This window comes from Lepidochelys kempii, chromosome 21, assembly GCF_965140265.1.
Source record: "Lepidochelys kempii isolate rLepKem1 chromosome 21, rLepKem1.hap2, whole genome shotgun sequence".
Taxonomy (NCBI): Eukaryota; Metazoa; Chordata; order Testudines; family Cheloniidae; genus Lepidochelys; species Lepidochelys kempii.
Window position 1 is genome coordinate 15,291,219 of NC_133276.1, and position 18,772 is coordinate 15,309,990.

General features: G+C 56.6%; 1 protein-coding gene across 6 annotated transcripts in view; it reads left to right on the plus strand.

Moving 5' to 3' along the window:
- Positions 1 to 18,772, plus strand: part of NAV1 (neuron navigator 1) — a 292,762-nt gene that overhangs the window by 73,401 nt on the left and 200,589 nt on the right. For 5 of the 6 annotated variants that reach the window (XM_073319526.1, XM_073319524.1, XM_073319528.1 and 2 more), the window contains exon 2: positions 15,046 to 15,863. In XM_073319526.1, coding sequence (XP_073175627.1) covers positions 15,064 to 15,863 — 800 coding nt within the window. In that variant the 5' untranslated portion in view covers positions 15,046 to 15,063. Of the gene's footprint in view, positions 1 to 5,591; positions 5,864 to 15,045; positions 15,864 to 18,772 lie in introns of those variants that run through there. The other variant, XM_073319525.1, reaches the window with a different exon arrangement.

Sequence of the window (18,772 nt, forward strand, 5' to 3'; positions counted from 1 at the left end):
AGGGCACATGGCCTCAGTGGCAGGAGAGATCAAAGTTCTGGCCGAGTCCCTGAAATTCTTCCCTCATCCTCACTTCAGTTCTCTCTGGAGTATGCTTGAGCCAGCTGCTCTCCATCCATGTCCGGGTCTCGCAGAGCCCCTGTGGAATGAGCAGTCCCATTGCCGAAGGGAGAGGACTTACTGACCAGGGTGGGGGCTGCCTGCCCCTACAACTCCCAAAGCTGGGTCTGCTGCTGAGCTTTCTCCCATCTGGCCAGCTCTGACTGGTGCCTGGCTGGCAGGACCTGCCCTGGATCACAGGGCCAGACATCCGCTTCCTTTGCTTGTGTTTCATTCTGGCCCCACAGCCCCTGCAGGTCAAGACCCCCATTCCCATGAGATAGGAGCATCATGCGGTCTTTCACCTATTTCCCCTCACACCCCTCTGGGACAGGCAGCAACGCTGTTGCCCATGTTGTACAGAAGTGGAGCTCAGGCCCAGAGACCCTAAGGCCCAGATCCTCAAAGGGATTTAGGTGCCTAATTTCCTTTGAGGAGCTGGGCCTACAGGCCTGGCCCAAGGTCACACAGGGAGTCTGTGGTGGGATTGAACACAGGTCTCCTGAGTCCCGGGCTAGCTCCCTAACCACTGAGCCATGCTGCTGGCCTACCTGGGCTATGGCTGCCAGATGATGTTCCTGGCTTCCTGTCCTGCTCCAGACTCTGTTGTAGGACTTGATCCTGACCCTTCCTCAGAAGTAACATGATCCAAAACGCCTGTTCCTCAACTGGCTTCCTCTTCATCCAGCCCTTGGTCCAGCTCCCATGGTTTGCACATGCCGAGTTCTGACTCCGTCTCTTCCTGCATGGCCACTCCTTCCATGTAGCCTGCAGCTGCACCTGGTTTCCTGACTGTGCTTCTCTGCAGCTGCCACTAACGCCGTATTCCCCTTCAGCGAGATCTTGACTAAGCCCCCATCCAGCTCTCAGCTGCCTCCTTAGTCAGACTCACGTCCAATCTGCTGCCAGTCACGAACATCTCTTGCTTTTTGCTAATAGCAATTGAGAAGGGTAATGCCAAAGCAAGGGAAGGACGGCCTAGCAATTGGGGCCCTAGCCTCAAACTTGGGAAGTCCGGGGACAGTTCCTGGCTCTGCTACAGACTCGGTGTGTAACCTCAGGCAAGCCCCTTAAGCAGCCATTTCAGGAGGGCTGAGCAGCCGCAATATGCAGACTGGCTTTTGTGAGAGCTGCATGTGTTGGGTGCTGGGTGAATCTGAGCTTGAGTGTCCCAGTGGGAGCTGCTGGGTGCCGACGGCCTTTGGAAATGTGGGCCCCAGCTCCTCTCCTGTCCAAGGGTTAATGCAAGTTAAATCCATTCATGTTTCTAAAATGTGAGGGCAAGAGGGGAAGGATCAGGACCCAGATTGCCATTTTTCTTGGACCCATCGCCATGGGTCCCCAATCCCCACTGTCGTACGTGCCGCCCCGTCTCGGACTCAGCAGATTGCTCTCGCGTCTCACGCTCCTCCCCGACGTTCCCAACTTCTCACTGGCCCATGGCGCAAGAGTCCAGAAGTAGCTGCCAGTCTCCGAGTTCCTCCAGTTCATTGTGCAGGAATGGGGAGCTCCCATGCACGGGTCTCCGCAGAGCCCAGCACAGGTCTGTGCTAATGCTGGAAAGGGGCAGGGGGGTTGGACCTGGTCGGGCTTCAGCTGGGTTTGGGATTTGGCTTAAAAGCTGACTCAGGGGTTGGATTTGGGTCTCGTTTGCTGGCCTGGCCAACTCCGCCATCCTGCACAGGCCCTGTTCAGTCTGACCCAGAGCCAAAGCCCTCACTGTGGGTTTGGATTCCGGGATTTGAATCTGAGTTGCCCCCTGATTCAGTAGGGTTCAGAGTTGAGGTTCCCCAAATGGTTCAGAATTGGGTCTCTGTCTAGCTAGGCACCCAGAACTCCAAATGCCCATGCAGCCCTCGGCTGACCTGCCCCGGCCTCATACACCGGCACATCTGCTCTAGCTCTCCTGGCAACAGGCTCTTCCATGAGATCCCTGCTAACTCCTGCTTCTGTTTGGAGTACAGATACCGAGGGGATCATAGCATCCTGGAGCTGCTGGGCCAGATCCCAACCTGAGCCCAAAACACAGAGGCAGCTCTGCAAATGAAAGTTAATGGGAGGAAAGAGAGGTTACCCGAACATCTCAGAGCCCTCGGGTCAGAGAAAGGCAAGGTTTATTTGAACTGGTTCCCCCTTGCCTCTAATTAAAACTTTTGTAGCTCATAGCTCCCCATGAAGTCATTGCTACTAATGCATGGGAACACTTAGATCTTGTCTGATAAATAAGACCTTTCTTTCCGTGACTCAGTGTGTTACCCGGAGTCCCTCCGAAAGCCCTGCCAGTCGTATGATTTCGCCCTCAAGGGCCATTGAAAACTAGATTTCATGTTAATTTAGCTGAATGCAGCCTGATGAAATGAAAAGCCCGTGGATGTCGCAGGACGTGCAGGCTGGGATTTGCATTCCCTTAGCCTGCTGTGCTTTTTAAAGATTAAATACACTGCCAGTCTGATTCCTCTGATGGATTACAGATGTCCTTTCAGACGGTTTTTTTGCAATCTCTGAGCTGTAGGCCCCTGATGCACCCTGAAAGCATGACATATATTTCAGTTCTCACACAGGCTGGAGAGATTCCAAAACGGGCCTGAGCCCACCTTTTTGCGGCAGGCGACTCTCGGTTGGCTTTAGCTGGCAAACTGCGATCGTAGAAGTAGAGGAGGTTGGAGAACATCACGGCAGAGATTCCTCCAATCTTCCCTCCACCTTCCTGCTTTCCTTTTCTCTGTCTTCACAGTCTTCCAATCCCCCTTGGGAAGGGACCACGGCTGTAAACAGCCCCAGTCACAGTGTCCTGGCAACGTTGCTCATTGCGGTTTCCAAGCTGTTCACTTTAGCTGGTTCAGGAACGGACCCAGCTCTCCAGACGACCCTGTGCACAGCCCAGACAGCAGCGGATACAGAGAGCGTCCCCAGTTCCCAACCTCACATGAACCACGTGCACGAGAGTAGGGATGCTTTGGCAGCAGGGGAGAAATCCAAACTTTCCTGGTGCCGGAGGGCTCCAATAGGCCAAGTCCACCAAGAATTTTATAATAACATTTCCAGCTGGCTTCACCCCCCTGCCGCGCTCCACGGCGCTCTGCCTGCTACCTCCAGCTGACTCAGAGTTTGCTAAGGCAGCAGTTCTCACATTGTGGGTCGTGAGCCTGTTTTAATGGGGTCACCAGGGCTGGCGTTAGATTTGCTGGGGCCCGGGGCCAAAGCTCAAAGGCTTCAGCCCGGGGCGACAGGGCTCAGGCTTCAGCTTCGCCCCCCGGCCCAGGGTGGCAGGGCTCAGGCGGGCACAGGCTTCAGTCCCCCCTCCTAGAGTCCTGTAGTCATTTTTGTTGTCAGAAGGGGGTCAATAGTGGGCAGAAGGCGCAGAGCGGAGCCGGTAGCATGGTGCGAGGGGTGCACGCACAAAGGGCGTGGCTTGAGCCGTATGTCTCTCCCCTCCCGCATAGGCTTGCTTGAAATCCACGCAAGGATTTCTCTAGGCAGCTTCAGTTTACACCTATCAGCCTGTGTGCCAGCGTGGGGGCACCAAGCACTGCTCACCCTGGGGCAGGGGCAAGGGCACTTGGCATGAGGATCACCAAGCCGTGACAGAGCCCTGCAGGGGCAAGGCGTGGTCGCCGGACGGGAGGCAAAGAGAAGAACGCGGAACGGAGGCCCTCGCTTGCAGCAGCCCGCACGTGGGCCCTGCAGCAGACAGCTGGTCCCTCCAGGAGGGAGCTCTGCACGGGGCCATGGCTGATTGCACGGTGGCTCACAGAGCGCCTTGCTGCACTCACAGGCTGTGCTCTGATCACATCGCACTATACAGCCTGGTGTGGGGAGCAGCCTGTGGGGAACTTTTAGGACTGCAGGTGTGTGGGAATAACAGCCTGGCCCAAGTGTTGATCGGGCTGGCTCATCACCCATCTCAGTGCCCCCCTCCCATGCAAGCTTGGAAAGTCCCTGAGGTTCAGTCCTCCCGTGGGGCTAACTGGCCCCAGCATGGGCCGTGGCCCTGCTAAGGTGGCCGTCCTGCCCTGGGCTGTTCTCCGCTGGGTGCGCCTCCACCTAGGCTCCCCAGTTCCGGAGGGCTGAAGCCATCCCAGAGGCATTGGTTGGGGACATGTTTGAGGGCACTTGGGGCTTAGACGCCGAACCGAGCACAAGGCATGAGATTTGCCCAAGGTACGGGCACCACTTAAGTCATCAAAGCCAGCTTTGACTGGGGCCTAAGTGTGTTTCTAAGCCTGGTGCTACCCTCTCCGCCAGGGGAGTTGCCCCCAGAGAGGGGACTGGGCCCTAAGTGTTAGAGGGGAACACCCTTCAAAACTAGGGACTGGAAAACCGGTCCCCAGAAAATCAGAACCGACCCAGACCTGCTCCCAGGACTCAGGGCCGAGTGGAACCTTGAGGGAGGTTTGGAAAATTTGCTGTCACTTTTTTAAATGCAATTTTTGCAGCTGCTCCAGCCAGTCTGTGTCCCGTTTGGGACCAGCAGTCAGAGAGCCCAGATACTGCAGAGGCCTGCGCTCCCAGCCTGCAGCTCTGGAATCTCCAGGGAAACCGCAGCCTGAATTTTGGAGCCACGAGCTCTGACTAGACAGAGCCATGTGGCTGCACGCTCAGCCTGGCAGAGGCTCTGACCCTCTGGGGAAGCTCCCAAACGACAAGTCTTTTGCTCCCTTTCAATGCTCCTTATTACTCATGACGCTCTCCCACATCATTGCCCAGCTAGTCTCCTGTGCAGTGCTCCAGCTTTGTCTTTCAGTGATGGTTTCCTCACTGGCTGGGCCCAGTAAGAGGATAAGAGACCTACTACTCCTACCGCCTAAGGGAAATCGCCAGTATCACAAGTGGTGAAGGCCTTTGTTTCCTGTGCAGGAGCAGGGTTCTAGCCCCAGCTTTGCACATGCCTGTGATTTACCCACTGAGAGTATCTGTAGCACCTGGATTTGTTATCGTTGCAGGGGGGGAAACCGAGTCATGAGGCACTTAAGTGACTTGGCTGTGGCCATGCAGGAAGCCAGTGCTGGGAGCAGAACGCGGAAGCCCCTGCTCGCACCTCTAGACCCATTCTCCCTCCATGGAGACTTTCTGGGTCTGCCCTCGTGAAGCAAGCGCAGCTGGGGAAGTGAACTAGCAAGGGGAGGGATAGCTCAGTGCTTTGAGCACTGGACTGCTAAACCCAGGGTTGTGAGTTGAGGGGGCCATTTAGGGATCTGGGGCAAAAATTGGGGATTGGTCCTGCTTTGAGCAGGGGGTTGGACTAGATGACCTCCTGAGGTCCCTTCCAACCCTGATATTCTATGATTCTATGAAGAGCAGCATTCTTCGACTGCCAGGGACTCGGCACGTTCCCGCTGGCTTCCTCCTGAGTAACTAGCTCTCCCCGCCCTCCCAGATGGAGCCAGCACTGAAAGCCAAGACGGCAGCTGGGAGAACGGGTGGAGGGAAGGGAATTAAACTAGGGGAAATAGTCATAAGGGGGGGAATTAAAAACCCAAACCCAAAGAAGCCCCATTTGTAGTGAGCTCTTGAAGAAACCGACGGATCATCCAAGGGGCTGGTAATGCTGCTTCAGACAGGTTAGCAAGTGACTTATCTTAGCAGCACTGAGAGCCTCCGACTCCCTGCCCGGCTTGCAAAGCTGGAGCCAGTGTGCTGGGGAGGGATGTTTCGGTCAACGAACATCTGGTGAGAAATGGGATTTGCGTTCTCAGATTTTGCATTCCTCTGCGTACGGCCTACGGGGAGCGTGTGAGCGGAGGCCGCTTAGCCCAGGGCTCTGGTGAGTCAAACCCCCTTTCTCATTCTCCGATGCACTGTGCCTCCCGAATGCAGGCGGGTTGCACTTAGCCCCGGGCTGCAACTCAGGATGTTTGGCTAGAAGGAGCTGGGCTGCAGGGAGCTGCCGTGCTCAGGCGGGGAGCTCCCTCCCGGGAGGCTGCAGTGCAGTGGAAAGTGGCTGCAATGCAGGCGGCCCTGTGCGAGTGGAAGTAATGGGCTGCTGCAATGGGCTGCGGTCCTGGGAGCACCATTGCATTTGCTAGCGGGGCAGCGGGCTGTGACATGAAAGCTTGAGAAGTGGACAGTGGGATTAAGAAGAAAGTGACCCCCCGTGGTGGTTTATTCTTTCTTTCTCTTGTTTCCTCTCCTTTACAGCATTTGTGCGTGTAGTATCTGAGCAGTCATGAGTGGCGCCGGGAGGCTGGGAAGTGTTTCCCCCATTTTACAGATGGGGAAACTGAGGCACGGACTTGCCCACAGAACCAGGAACAGATCCTAAGTTCTAGTCCAACGCCTTCTCCACAGGCCTATCCTTCTGCTCTGTCGCATGGCAGAACGCTGCTCCTTCCACCGGCTGGGGGTCGAGGCGCAGGACAGGCCTGTGCCCACCTGCATGGTCATATTTCCTTTCGCTTCTTTTCGTTTGCATAGCCCAGCCCCTGGCCAAGCTGCGCAAACTAACCATGAGCTAGGAAAGCAAAGGGTGGATCTGGGCCAGCCTGGCTCAGCCTCTCAAAGCTACGACCTGTGTGTAGGCCCAGGGGAAAGCTGAAGCAAAGGGAGGGGCTGGGTGCGGCTCATTTGCATGTCAGCCCCCAGCAGGCTTTTTGAGCACGCCGCGTGTCCAGAATGGTTCGTGAGCTGTGAGCCCCGCTTGCGTAGACGGGGTCACTGCGCTCCAGCCTTGGGCAGGTTTCCAGCTCGGAGTTGGACAGTGAAACTCCAGTTCGCATGGGACGCAGAGCCTTATAACCCAGCGCTGATGGTGTGGGTGTGAGACTGGACAATGGGCTGGTTTGAGGGGGCAGGGGCGGAAGCTCCCTGCGAATCAGGGTGGGGGAGCAAAGGGAGGTATTGGGACTAGGCGTGGAGAGGTGGAGGGTTGGGGGTTCAGACCTGCCGCTCCCAGGCCCATGGAGAGAAATCTGGGGGCCCAGCACATCCTGTTTGCTGGGGCATCTCCCCTTGCTCCTGCACTTCATTTACACAGATGTTACAGCAGTTTCGGGGGCACATCTCAGCTCAGGGCCCTGATACAATTGTCCCCCATCCCCACTCCCTTTTCAGCCCTGCCTGGGCCCATTCTAGCCCCTCTGGGTCCCACTCCCTGCTCCCTGGCTCGATCCTGGGCACCACGGCAACTGCACCAGCTCCTCCAGGTCCCCCTGTCATCTCTGCCCTCCCCCCAGGCATGTGTGAGTCCCTGCAGTATTTCCATTGCGGAGATGCTAACCCTCCCATTCCCCTCTCCCCACCTGTGCTATCACCCCTGAGTACAATAACACCTCCTTTAGCATGCGCTCAAGGGGGTAACTAGATCATTCTTCCACAGCATTATCAGAATGTCTGGACATGCTCAGCAAAGCTTCCAGTATTAACCTTAACTCTGACCCCTGTTTCCCCTCCCCAGCCTTAACCTTAACTCTTCCCCCTGTTTCCCCTCCCCCACCACCATTCCTAACTGCAGTTGCATGGCCTCTTGCTGGCCTCGCACCTGGGTTAGGAGGGTTGTGCCAAGAGGGTCAGGTAGGAGTAGGGGGAACCTGTATGTTCCATGTAGCTATTCTAGTGTCACCCAGTGGTGGAGGAGTCTGTGTGCGGGTGGATGCTACTGGCTAGGCCATCAAGAGCCGTGGCACCTTATCCTCGCCCTCGTTGGCTCTGAGGCTGGCTGTGGCAGAGGGGCCGTGCTCCAGTGGGGAGAGCATCTGAGTGGAAGTCAGGGGCCCCGAGCTCGCTTCTCAGAGGGGGCGATTCCCACCTGCACTCTGCAGAAGGTGCTGCACAAGTGCTGAGGATAGCTGCGCGGCACATCCGGGCCTGTGTGTTCCGCCATGTTGGCGGAGGAATTTCCTTAGCTCCTGCCCTGCCCCTCTGTGGGTTATTTACCCTCATGCAGAAAAGGCACCAGGCAGGTGCAGTGTGCTGTGGGATGAGGATGCTGGCCTGGCTCCTGTTACACAAGGCTATAGTCATTGCACATTGGCCTAACCGATAGAGCACTGGATTTAGGGCCACAACCTTGTGGCTCTGGTCTCCTGTGGGATCATTAGGTGCTACTGGAATAGAAATAATGCTAAGGTGCAAGGCAGTGGAGAATCAAGCTGCCCTAACAGCCTGGTGCTTTGCATGCGACATCCTCAGCTGCAACTCCAAGAGATCAGCATCCAAGCAGGAGAGACCACCTGCTTTGCATTGGAGTGGGTCAGAGGCTGGCTGGGAATGCAAGAACAGGGTGCCCGTGAGCTGCTTGTATCCACCTCACCACCTGCCCTTTGTCCCCCAGCAGAGGCGGGGGAAATGGGCAGCCAAGGTTTCAGGGACGGGAAGCATTACTGCAGGCCAGCTGTGGCTGGCAGGCTTCCCAGCTGTGCTCCGCAAGGCCTGTAATCTGAGCGCATTCCCAGGACCGGCAGAGGGCTTCCCTGCACATCTGTCCTGGGCGGTGCTTGGACAGGACAAGAAAGAGGCTCTTAAGCAGGGGAAAGTTTCCCCGCCAGCCTGTGCTGGGGAGTGCATTATTCCAGGCCCTGCAGGCCCTGCCTAATGATGCTCAGGCTAGGAAACTACAGGGATGCGATGAGACAGACACCCGGGCCAGGCTCAGGGAGAGCGAACAGCTCCGCCTGCCTGCCCCTCCTCCAGCGCAGCGAGAGCTAGAAGGCTGGAACAGGCAGTGTCAGCAAGCAGCAGGTCCCAGCTAACAGCATCTCCCGGGGGTCACTAGGACAGGGGAGACTCCCAGCGCTCACGCACAGGAGGAAGGCCAGATGTAGGACAGGGCTGTCCAGTGCAAGGTCCTCCATCGAGAAGGAAGACATGCAGGCCAGACCTACAGACTGGGGGGGTTGTGTCCTGGAAAGCAGGGACTCAGACAATCTTTAGTGGGGCCAGAGTGGACCAGCAATGGAACACGAGTGCCCAGCGAGACGCTGTGGCCAAGAGCACGACTGCGATATCTGAGCGTTTCAACGGGAGCGGTGAGCAGGAGCAGGAAGGCGACTTTACCTCTGTGTGCGGCTCTGGGGAGACCAACACTGAAACGCTGCGTCCAGTTGTGGGGCCCACGGTTTTTGAAAGGACGCTGCAAAATGGGAGCGGGCGCAGAAAAGAGCCACCAAAATGATTCAAGGGCTGGAGAAAATGCTGGACAACAACAGACTTGCTGTGCTCAGGCTGTTTAGATGATCAAAAAGAAGAGTGAGTGGTGCTGAGTGTAAATACCTTCCCGGGGAGAACACAACAGGATTACGGGGCTCTGCCATCAAGCAGAGAAAGGCAGAAGGAGAGTCAGTGGCTGGAAGCTGAAGCCAGACAAAGTACCAGTATTTAACCGTGAGTCATTGGAACAAACTCCCCAGGGAAGCGGTGGAGTCTCCATCTCTCGATGTCTTTAGATCCGGCCAGGACACCTTTCTGTTGAGCTCAGCACAGGGGCAACTGGGGGAAATTTCCTGGCAGGAGGTCAGACAACGTGAGCTAATGGTCCCTTCTGGCCTTCAACACTGTGAATCTCTGGCTGCAGCGGCTGGTGACAGGCCTGTAGCCTCCAGGGAATCGGCTCCAAAGCAGCCCACATCAGGGGTGGAAAGTTGTTCCCCGCTTTAGATGTGGTTAACGCACCAGACACAGCCCCTGTGAAATGAGCTGTCAGGTTTCAGACCACATCACAGTCACTGCTAATTGGGTGCCTTAGAGGGCGTCTCCGCCGAGAGACCAAGGGGGGACCGAGCCAGGCAGACCCCCAGGCCCTCTTGGCCCTAGACGTCGTCCCTCCAGCATAGCATGCGGGAAGCTCGCACTGATATGTGCTGCAGTTGTTCCAGAGACGTACAGAGACCATCAGGCTCTTCTCCTGGCCCCGTTACGTTCACACGTGCACCAGTTCTCCCAGACCAACAGGTGCCAGCCCCCTTCCTCGTGCATGCCACGTGCTGGTATAATCGTGCAAAGCGCGCCGAGCCCATCCTGGTTCCGCACTGAAGGGAGAGATTCACCCGGATGCCTCCTCCGGGCTTGACGAGAACGAGTGTGAAATCGATTGAACAGGCCGCAAAGGAAGTGCAGCCAGGCTGAATAGCAGGAGCAATAAGAGCAGCAGGGCTCCAAAAGATAATGAGAGAAGAGCCTGCCATAGGCACCCTCCCCACGGCATGCGGCGAGTTAGCAAAGCCGTCTGCCCCTCTGCTCAGAAATGCTCCTTTACTAACTGGATCCTGCTCATTGATGCGACTCGATGCCATGTGAATGTGGGGATCTCCAAACATGATCTGCAATCTCCCAACACCCCCTGCTGCCCTGAGAACACCCTTTCGCCACCCTGCACGTCTTGAATTGCTTTCATCTCGAGCATGTAAGCTGACCCCAGGAGCAAGGGTTAATGTAAACCGCCAGCTTGTGGTGGGCCAGTTCCAAGCTGATGTGTGGAGTGAGTTGGACTCCTCGGTCCCCATTCTGCCGTCAGTTCTGACCCCCCAACGCTGAGGGCCCAACGCAGCCTTTCATACTAACTGACCCTCCCTAGGACTCCGATGGGCCAGTGCACTCCCACTTACCAACAGGGAGGCTGGCAGCTGGCATACCACGAAGGCAGAGCATGCTGCTGTTACCCCTTTTCACCCGTGCAGTTGGCCAAAGTTTGTGGGGTCCGGCAGGTTGTTTTCGCTAGGAGGAGAAAGTGATGGTGGAGTCGGGTATTATGGTTGACAACCTCCCAGGATTGGCCTGGAGTCTCCTGGAATTGGCGTTGATCTCCTAGTGACTGTTGAAAGCAATCCGGGAGATTTTAATTGGATATTTTAAGAAAATGACATTAAGTCATGTTGGGTGGTGGGGGGGGGTGGGAATTTCCCGGAATAGCTTCAGTCAGAGTTGGCAACCCTATCGGGTATCCTTGGCACAGTGATGTTGATTTACAAGAACGTACATAAAGTCCTGTTTCCCTGAACACAGCAGGACTCAAACTCTAGGAGTTAGTTTCTTTGCTCACATCTCCAGCCCCCTTTCAGCCAATACTCAGCCTAAAAGCTCTCCCTCTAGGCTTTTCTCAGGGTCACACTCCCAGGGCTTGTTTAGGTTGTGTCTGAAACTTCCTTGCTGCCTTCTCCTTCCTTCTTCGGTGTGTCTCCCCTTCTCTCTCCCACATACCCCCACCTCCAGCCAAAACCCTCCACCTGCATCGTGCCAGTTGCTGAGCCCACTCAGGTGTGCCTTACCTTTGTTTTTGGGTGCTGACCTGCCTGCGTTTTGGTTTGAAGCCCCCTTCTGTACTTGAATTTTATCCCGCAGGCTACACTCTACACTCTCCAGTTTCACCCAGCCCCACCAGGCCATCACATGCTTTACGGGGGGGCGGGGGTGGAACCTGCATTCACTTACTCCCTTCTGTTAGCTGCTTCCTCTGCTACGCTCCCCACCTCCATTTATCACATACACACTCGTAGGCCCTGTCTCTGTCTGCTGTACTTGAAGCTGCTCATGGCTGGCTCAGGACACAGTGGGTGTCCCCATGCCACCTGGTTAATACGCCATTAGCATCCACAGCGCTAACCTTGCATTGCCCCAGGCGCTGCTGGCCTCGTTCTCCGGAGGGTGGTGCTATGGGTCACGGGTGAAATAGACCATACGGGGCAGGTTTTCCAATGAGCTCGGCATGCTGGGGGCTGAGCTCTTCTGCAGACCTGCTTCCATGTGTGCAAGGCCCCCAAGTAAGCAGGTGGCCTTTCCTACCAATGGGAGCATGTCTGATAGAACCCAGTGGAGTGGACCAGTCTGGGGGTGGCAGTGATATAGGTTAATCTGTTTGCAATAAATCAGCTCTTGCTCTGCTTAATTCTCTGCCGAGCTAGGTGTTCAGGGCACAAGGCAGTCAGCTCCTCTTCAGGGCAGCATATAAGGACTCCAGGGGCTAAACAGCGATGGAGTTTAGGGTCAGCCGTCCTCTTTTTAGGTGAATTACGGCACAGAGTGATTGACAGCTGTCTTGCAAACCTGCCTGCGTGAAGGAAATCAAGAGGAGATCTGTTCCCTGGCCTGTGCTCGGTGGAGGCTGCCTGCTCTGGGATCATGGCCCCAGGGGCAAACCACAATTCAGATTAAGATACAAAATAATAACGTCACTAGGAGTTTTATTGGATCCCTGAAGCAGAGCAGGTGCTGGGAGGCGGAAAGGCTATCCCCTGTTTTTGTTCTGCGTCTGTGCCCCCAGCCTGGTTAAGGCCAAGTTTCCTATTTGGGCACTTCTTGTTAGACCCCTAAATAAGAGGCCTGATTTCTGTCTATGTAGATATTTGCTCTGTCGTTGTAGGATCCGAGCAGCTCACCATCAATGGCTTAACACTCACATGTCCCAGGAGGTAGGGGAGTTATGCTCTAGGGATTATTGTGGGGCAGTTCTCTGGCCTGCGCTATACAGGGGTCAGACTAGATGATCACACTGGTCCCTTCGGGCTTTGGAATCTATGAAGCTGGTTTCACAGCCATGGAACTGCTGCACAGGGTAGGTGAAGTGATTTGCCTCGATTGGAACCCAGGTCTCTGGGGGCCCATCAGGCCTGCGTCAGAGCTGAGCTGTGCTAAACCCAACCTCTGCTGGACCCTGTGCCAGGTACAGCGGGAGTCTCCTGCCGCTGGGGCCGGGTGGCCCTGAATCAGAGATCCCAGTCAGCCTCGGGCAGCTGCCTCTCTCTGCTATGTCTGAGCTTGGGGGCGGATCAGAGGCCAGTCTGACGCTGCTGGGGTCGGACCCGCCTGCACCAGGTCTGGTTCAGTGCGTGCAGGCAACTTGGGACGTGCAGCACGCGAGATCCCCAGAACGGTCGCAAATCCTGTCTCCCGGAAGCCCTTGGAGAACCCACGCAGTGTGATACCAGCCTCTCTCTTCAGTCTGATAGGCCCAGCTGAGAGTTTCTCTGTTGCCTGCAGTTAGCCAGCTGGCAGTGCCCACCCAGGTGTGCTTTAATACGCTAGTTTATGGTGGGTAGAGGCTGTTACGCATCCCGGGACACTTCGTAGAGTTCAGTGATAAATACGGGAAAGAGGAGAGAGCCTCGGAGGCAGAGACCAGGGAGAAGAGCTGGGTGTTCAGATGAGATTTAGACAGAGATGGCCAGCGCAGGAGCTCTGGGGAGGTGCAATGCTGCAGTGGAGAATGCTCTTGCACCCCGTCAGGGAAGAGGCTGGCACTAGCTGAGCAGAGCAAGCCTGGGTCCTGGCAGGAGACACAGGGAGCTTGGAAGCTGAGCAGAGCACTAGATCCTGGTAGCATTCACCTGCTCTGGCTGAGTGTTTACAGCTGATTTCACAGAGAGTGAGAGAGTGCTTTGCACTTAGGGCTCTTCAGATCTGTTGTTGCTTTGAACCCCAAACCGGGTCGTGACCTCAATTTCCTGTAATCTGACTAAAGTGCTGGGGGGAGCGATATGGACTCCGGGCGGCTTCTTAATGGAAACTGAATTCTTGCAATCGTTTCATCTGCCCGTTTTTCTCCAGCATATGAAAGGAATTCCTCTCGGCCACTCGAGGGCTCAGACGGTGACCTGTTCTGTGTGGCTGGGCCTCATCCCCTGCTTTCAGGGGCAAGGCACCATAGGGGGCAGGTGAGAATCTCCCTGAAATGTGGCTCAAGTGAGGAGATGGAGAGGAATCATGTAGAAATGGATAATCAGGGAAATGGCCATTGCGTTCTGGCCACTGTACTGGGGTCCTCCCCCCCGCCCCCACAGCACTGTGACAAGGGGAACCTCAAAAACAGCACTGGGACCCAGCTCCAGGCAACAGACCTGGATCCCAGCTTTCCCGGAGGTCTGTGGGGTGTGGATGACAAAGGGAGCTTTGTTCAGACCCATCCACAAGACGGGGGCCAGCTGCAAGTTGTGAATCTGGAGTTGGACGTCTCCAAAGTTTTAGGTGGGTTTGGATCTGGGAGAGGGTTGGTGCATGTGATGCTATGTTTGCTTGCAATATATTACCAAACCTCTAGGTGTCTCTGTGCTGTGTAGTGTCCAGAGAGGGTATGGTCCATGGTGAATGAGCACAACAAAGCTGGAGCTCAAGCTGTGTGGAAGATTGTTTGTGTCTGTAGTTGTAGCTAGGATACCAGTTTAAGAAAGACTGTGATGCCATAGGCCAGAGACATGATCTATGCTATCTCTGCTCCAAAGGTTTGGTGGAAATCACCTATAAGAATGGATCTTAAATGTTTCTGAATGAAGTAACCCTCTTTTTAGTGCTTCCTGCTGATGTTTCCTGCTTCTGTCTAAGCCAGAAGCATCCCAGGTACAGCCCCTCTTGCAGTTGATTGGGATGGGCTTTTAAACCAGGGCCAGTGGTCTATCCTTGTGGGGATGGGGTAGGCAGGGCTGATGAGCGATGCTGTCACTGCCATGAGATCGGATCCAGAGGGCAGCACTGGGGGTCCTGGCAAGTTGACTGCAGGGTCCTGTGTGCCGGAGGACACCCCTGTGCTCATGAGAGAAGCAGGGCCCCTGAGCCAGCTCCCCTCGGCTGGGCCAGCTCAGGGTCCCCAAGGAGCGGTGCCCTGTCTGTGATCATGCTCTCTCCGGGCTATAGCCAGGCAGAAACTACAGCCTCTCCGTTGCCTGGATTCTGCAGTCAGTTCCCCAAGGTCCAAGCAGAGCTCCAAAAATACAGTCCCGGGGTAAAGGATCCGGGGTAAATGGCTGGGGCTGACAGGGACCCCATCCCCTCCAGCAGGGTGGGCTGGAGAGGGGGAGCCTATTATGCAGATCTTTAAGGGATCCTGAGGCCAAGGAAAGGATCCTGTTGCCAATGGGCAAGGTCACGGGTCTCCTCATTAGTCCAAACCCCAGCAGTTCCTCTGTTCCCCCTAGTCTGAGCACCACGCTGCCTGAGGGGCCCCTCTTGCACCCCGTCTAGGAGCATCTCCCCCATTTGCCCCCAAGCCCAGCCTTAATCTGCTCTGCTTTTCTCTTCCCTCCCCAGCCCGCAGACCCTCTGACGATGAATGGGACGGCCAACGTGAACGTGACTGGCCGGAGCCATTATGCGTCTGCTATCCCAGTGCCCCGCACCATGTCCCAGAGCAAGCTGCCCCCGAGGCAGAGCAGCTTGGGGGCCCCCCCTTCCCAGCGGGCGGCATCACCACGGCCGGGGAAGGCTCCAGGCTGCATTGGCAGTCCGGCAGCCAAAGGCTCCAAGCCCAAGAGCCTTTCTAAAGCCCCCGTGGAGGCCGGGCCTGGGCCGGAGACAGCAGAGGCATCGGAGTGCAAAAGGGCTGACGGGGTGGAGTCTGGGCTCAGCCAGAGCACTAGGACTCCAGGCAGCAGCCCCCGGGGGGGGCCAAAGGCGACACCTCGAGCGACGGGGGCTCCGAAGAAGGCTCTGGTTCAAGGGACAGAGAGAGAGAAGGAGAGTCCGAAGCCCGGAGAGGCCTACAGCAGCCACGGCACCAAGAAGGGCTCAGGGAAGCCGAGTGGCGCTGCCGAGCTGGCCAAGACCCCTCACCTGCAGGGGAAGAGCCCGTCTCGCTTCAGCCTGTGCAGTGAGTCTGGGCTGGCCAGCGTCCCAGAAGGATCCAGTGCCAAGAGGCCCCAGAGCTGCCCGGTGAAAGGCCAGTGGGTGTCGGAAGCCCTCTGGAAAGGCAGCGGGGTGCCCAAGGCAGCCAGGGGTGAGGACAAGTCCCCGGGGATCTCACTGGGCACCAGCAGCCCCATGCAGAATAAGGAGCCGGCCATCAGCTTCTCCTCAGTCCCGCAGCAAAGTCACCCGGCCACTGCCACCGTGGCACCCTTCCACTACCGGTGAGTTCCCTGCCCAACAGTGTGCAGGGCACGGGGCTCCTCTGCGGGCAGGGGCATCTCATCTTCCCCTCCCCTGACTCTTCCCACCCCACACAAACCACGGGGCCATCTTCCCGTGCCCCTCATTGGCACTGGGAGCATTTGCGGGGGTAGGGTAGGCTAACACCATGGAGCTTGGGGGTGGCTTTCAGAGATCAACATGAGGAATGTGGGGCTCAGTCCGTGCACGGGGTGGGGGCTGGGCACACTCAGTGAGCGGTTGTGGGGGGAGGCAAACAGGGTGAGGGGTTGGGCAAATACAGAGGGGGGGGCTGGGGTTGCTAACTGTCTAATTGCACAAACCCAAACATCCTTGCTCTGCCCTGCCACGCCCCTTGCCTGAGGTCCCACCCCCTCACTCCATCCCCCCTCCATCTGTCACTCGCTGTCCCCCACCCTCACTCACTTTTACCAGGCTGAGGCAGAGGGTTGGGGTGCGGAAGGGGGTGCGGGATCTGGGAGAGAGTTTGGTTGCGGGAGGGGGCTCAGGGCTGGGGCAGGGGGTTGGAGTGCAGGAGCGGGTACACGCTCTGGGAGGGAGTTTGAATGTGGGAGGGGGCTCAGGGCTGGGGCAGGGGGCTAGGGTGCAGGAGGAGGTGAGAGGTGCAGACTCTGGGATGGAGTTTGGGTGAGGGGGGCTCAGGGCTGGGGCAGGGGGTTGGGTGTAGGAGGGAGTTTGGGTTGTGGGCTCCAGCCGGGCAGCGCTTACCTCAGGCAACTCCTGAAAGCGACCGGCATGTCCGGCTCCTAGGCTCAGGGGCAGCCAGGCGGCTCTGCACCCTGCCCCTGCCTGCAGGCACCGCCCCTGCAACTGCCATTGGTCGAAGTTCCTGGCCAGTGGGAGCTGTGGAGTCAGTGCCCAGGGCAGGGATGGCACGCAGAGGCTCCCTGGCTGTCCCTGTGCCTAGGAGCTAGACAGATGTGCCGACCCCTTCCAGGAGCTGCGCAGAGCCAGGGCAGGCAGGGAGCCTGCCTTAGCCCCGTTGTGCTGCCAACCAGACGTTTAGGGACCTAAAATCTCCCAGTTTGGCTTCTGTAGCCACCGGGAGATCGAGGCCCATTCTGGGAGACTCCCGACCAATCCAGGAGGGTTGGCAACCCTAGGGGGGCCCAGAGTCGTGGTGGGGATTGGAGGTGGGGTGGGGGTTGGGTGCACACAGTGAGTGGGCAGGGTGGGGGTTGGGCATGTACAGTCGTGGTGGGGTTGGGCTGGGCACGGACAGTGAGGGGCCCTGGGGGGCTGCTCCTGCTGGTCACCCCTGTCATTCTCACGCTCTGCCTGCCACAATCGTGCCTCAAGTCTTGGTGGTTGAAAGCAGGGGGGAGCAGGTCTGAAAGCAGGGGGAGCTCTGTCCTGCCCTGCTGGAGGGGAGAGAGCTGCGCTCATAGAATCATAGAATCATAGAATATCAGGGTTGGAAGGGACCCCAGAAGGTCATCTAGTCCAACCCCCTGCTCAAAGCAGGACCAATTCCCAGTTAAATCATCCCAGCCAGGGCTTTGTCAAGCCTGACCTTAAAAACCTCTAAGGAAGGAGATTCTACCACCTCCCTAGGTAACGCATTCCAGTGTTTCACCACCCTCTTAGTGAAAAAGTTTTTCCTAATATCCAATCTAAACCTCCCCCACTGCAACTTGAGACCATTACTCCTCGTTCTGTCATCTGCTACCATTGAGAACAGTCTAGAGCCATCCTCTTTGGAACCCCCTTTCAGGTAGTTGAAAGCAGCTATCAAATCCCCCCTCATTCTTCTCTTCTGCAGGCTAAACAATCCCAGCTCCCTCAGCCTCTCCTCATAACTCATGTGTTCCAGTCCCCTAATCATTTTTGTTGCCCTTCGCTGGACTCTCTCCAATTTATCCACATCCTTCTTGAAGTGTGGGGCCCAAAACTGGACACAGTACTCCAGATGAGGCCTCACCAATGTTGAATAGAGGGGAACGATCACGTCCCTCGATCTGCTCGCTATGCCCCTACTTATACATCCCAAAATGCCATTGGCCTTCTTGGCAACAAGGGCACACTGCTGACTCATATCCAGCTTCTCGTCCACTGTCACCCCTAGGTCCTTTTCCGCAGAACTGCTGCCTAGCCATTCGGTCCCTAGTCTGTAGCTGTGCATTGGGTTCTTCCGTCCTAAGTGCAGGACCCTGCACTTATCCTTATTGAACCTCATCAGATTTCTTTTGGCCCAATCCTCCAATTTGTCTAGGTCCTTCTGTATCCTATCCCTCCCCTCCAGCGTATCTACCACTCCTCCCAGTTTAGTATCATCCGCAAATTTGCTGAGAGTGCAATCCACACCATCTTCCAGATCATTTATGAAGATATTGAATAAAACCGGCCCCAGGACCGACCCTTGGGGCACTCCACTTGATACCGGCTGCCAACTAGACATGGAGCCATTGATCACTACCCGTTGAGCCCGACAATTTAGCCAGCTTTCTACCCACCTTATAGTGCATTCATCCAGCCCATACTTCCTTAACTTGCTGACAAGAATACTATGGGAGACCGTGTCAAAAGCTTTGCTAAAGTCAAGAAACAATACATCCACTGCTTTCCGGAAGCATCCCTCCCCCACCCCCCGCCGTGGTGTCGATCCCAGCCACGCTCGCAGGAGCCATGCACCGAACTCTATCCCATAACAGCTGCACCCGAGGGACAGTCCCACAGACTCCTGGGGGTGGGGAGGGGGGCGGCGTCCAGCTGGGCAGCATCAGAGGAGCTCGGATGAGTCTTTGCGGCTGGGTCTGTCCTGTGTGGTTAAACAGCTGGATCCTTCCCACGCTTCCCAGCGGCCCACATCGTTTCAGCTCCCCATTCGATACTCCCTGCCCCCTTAGCCGGTGCAGTCAGACCTAGCCCC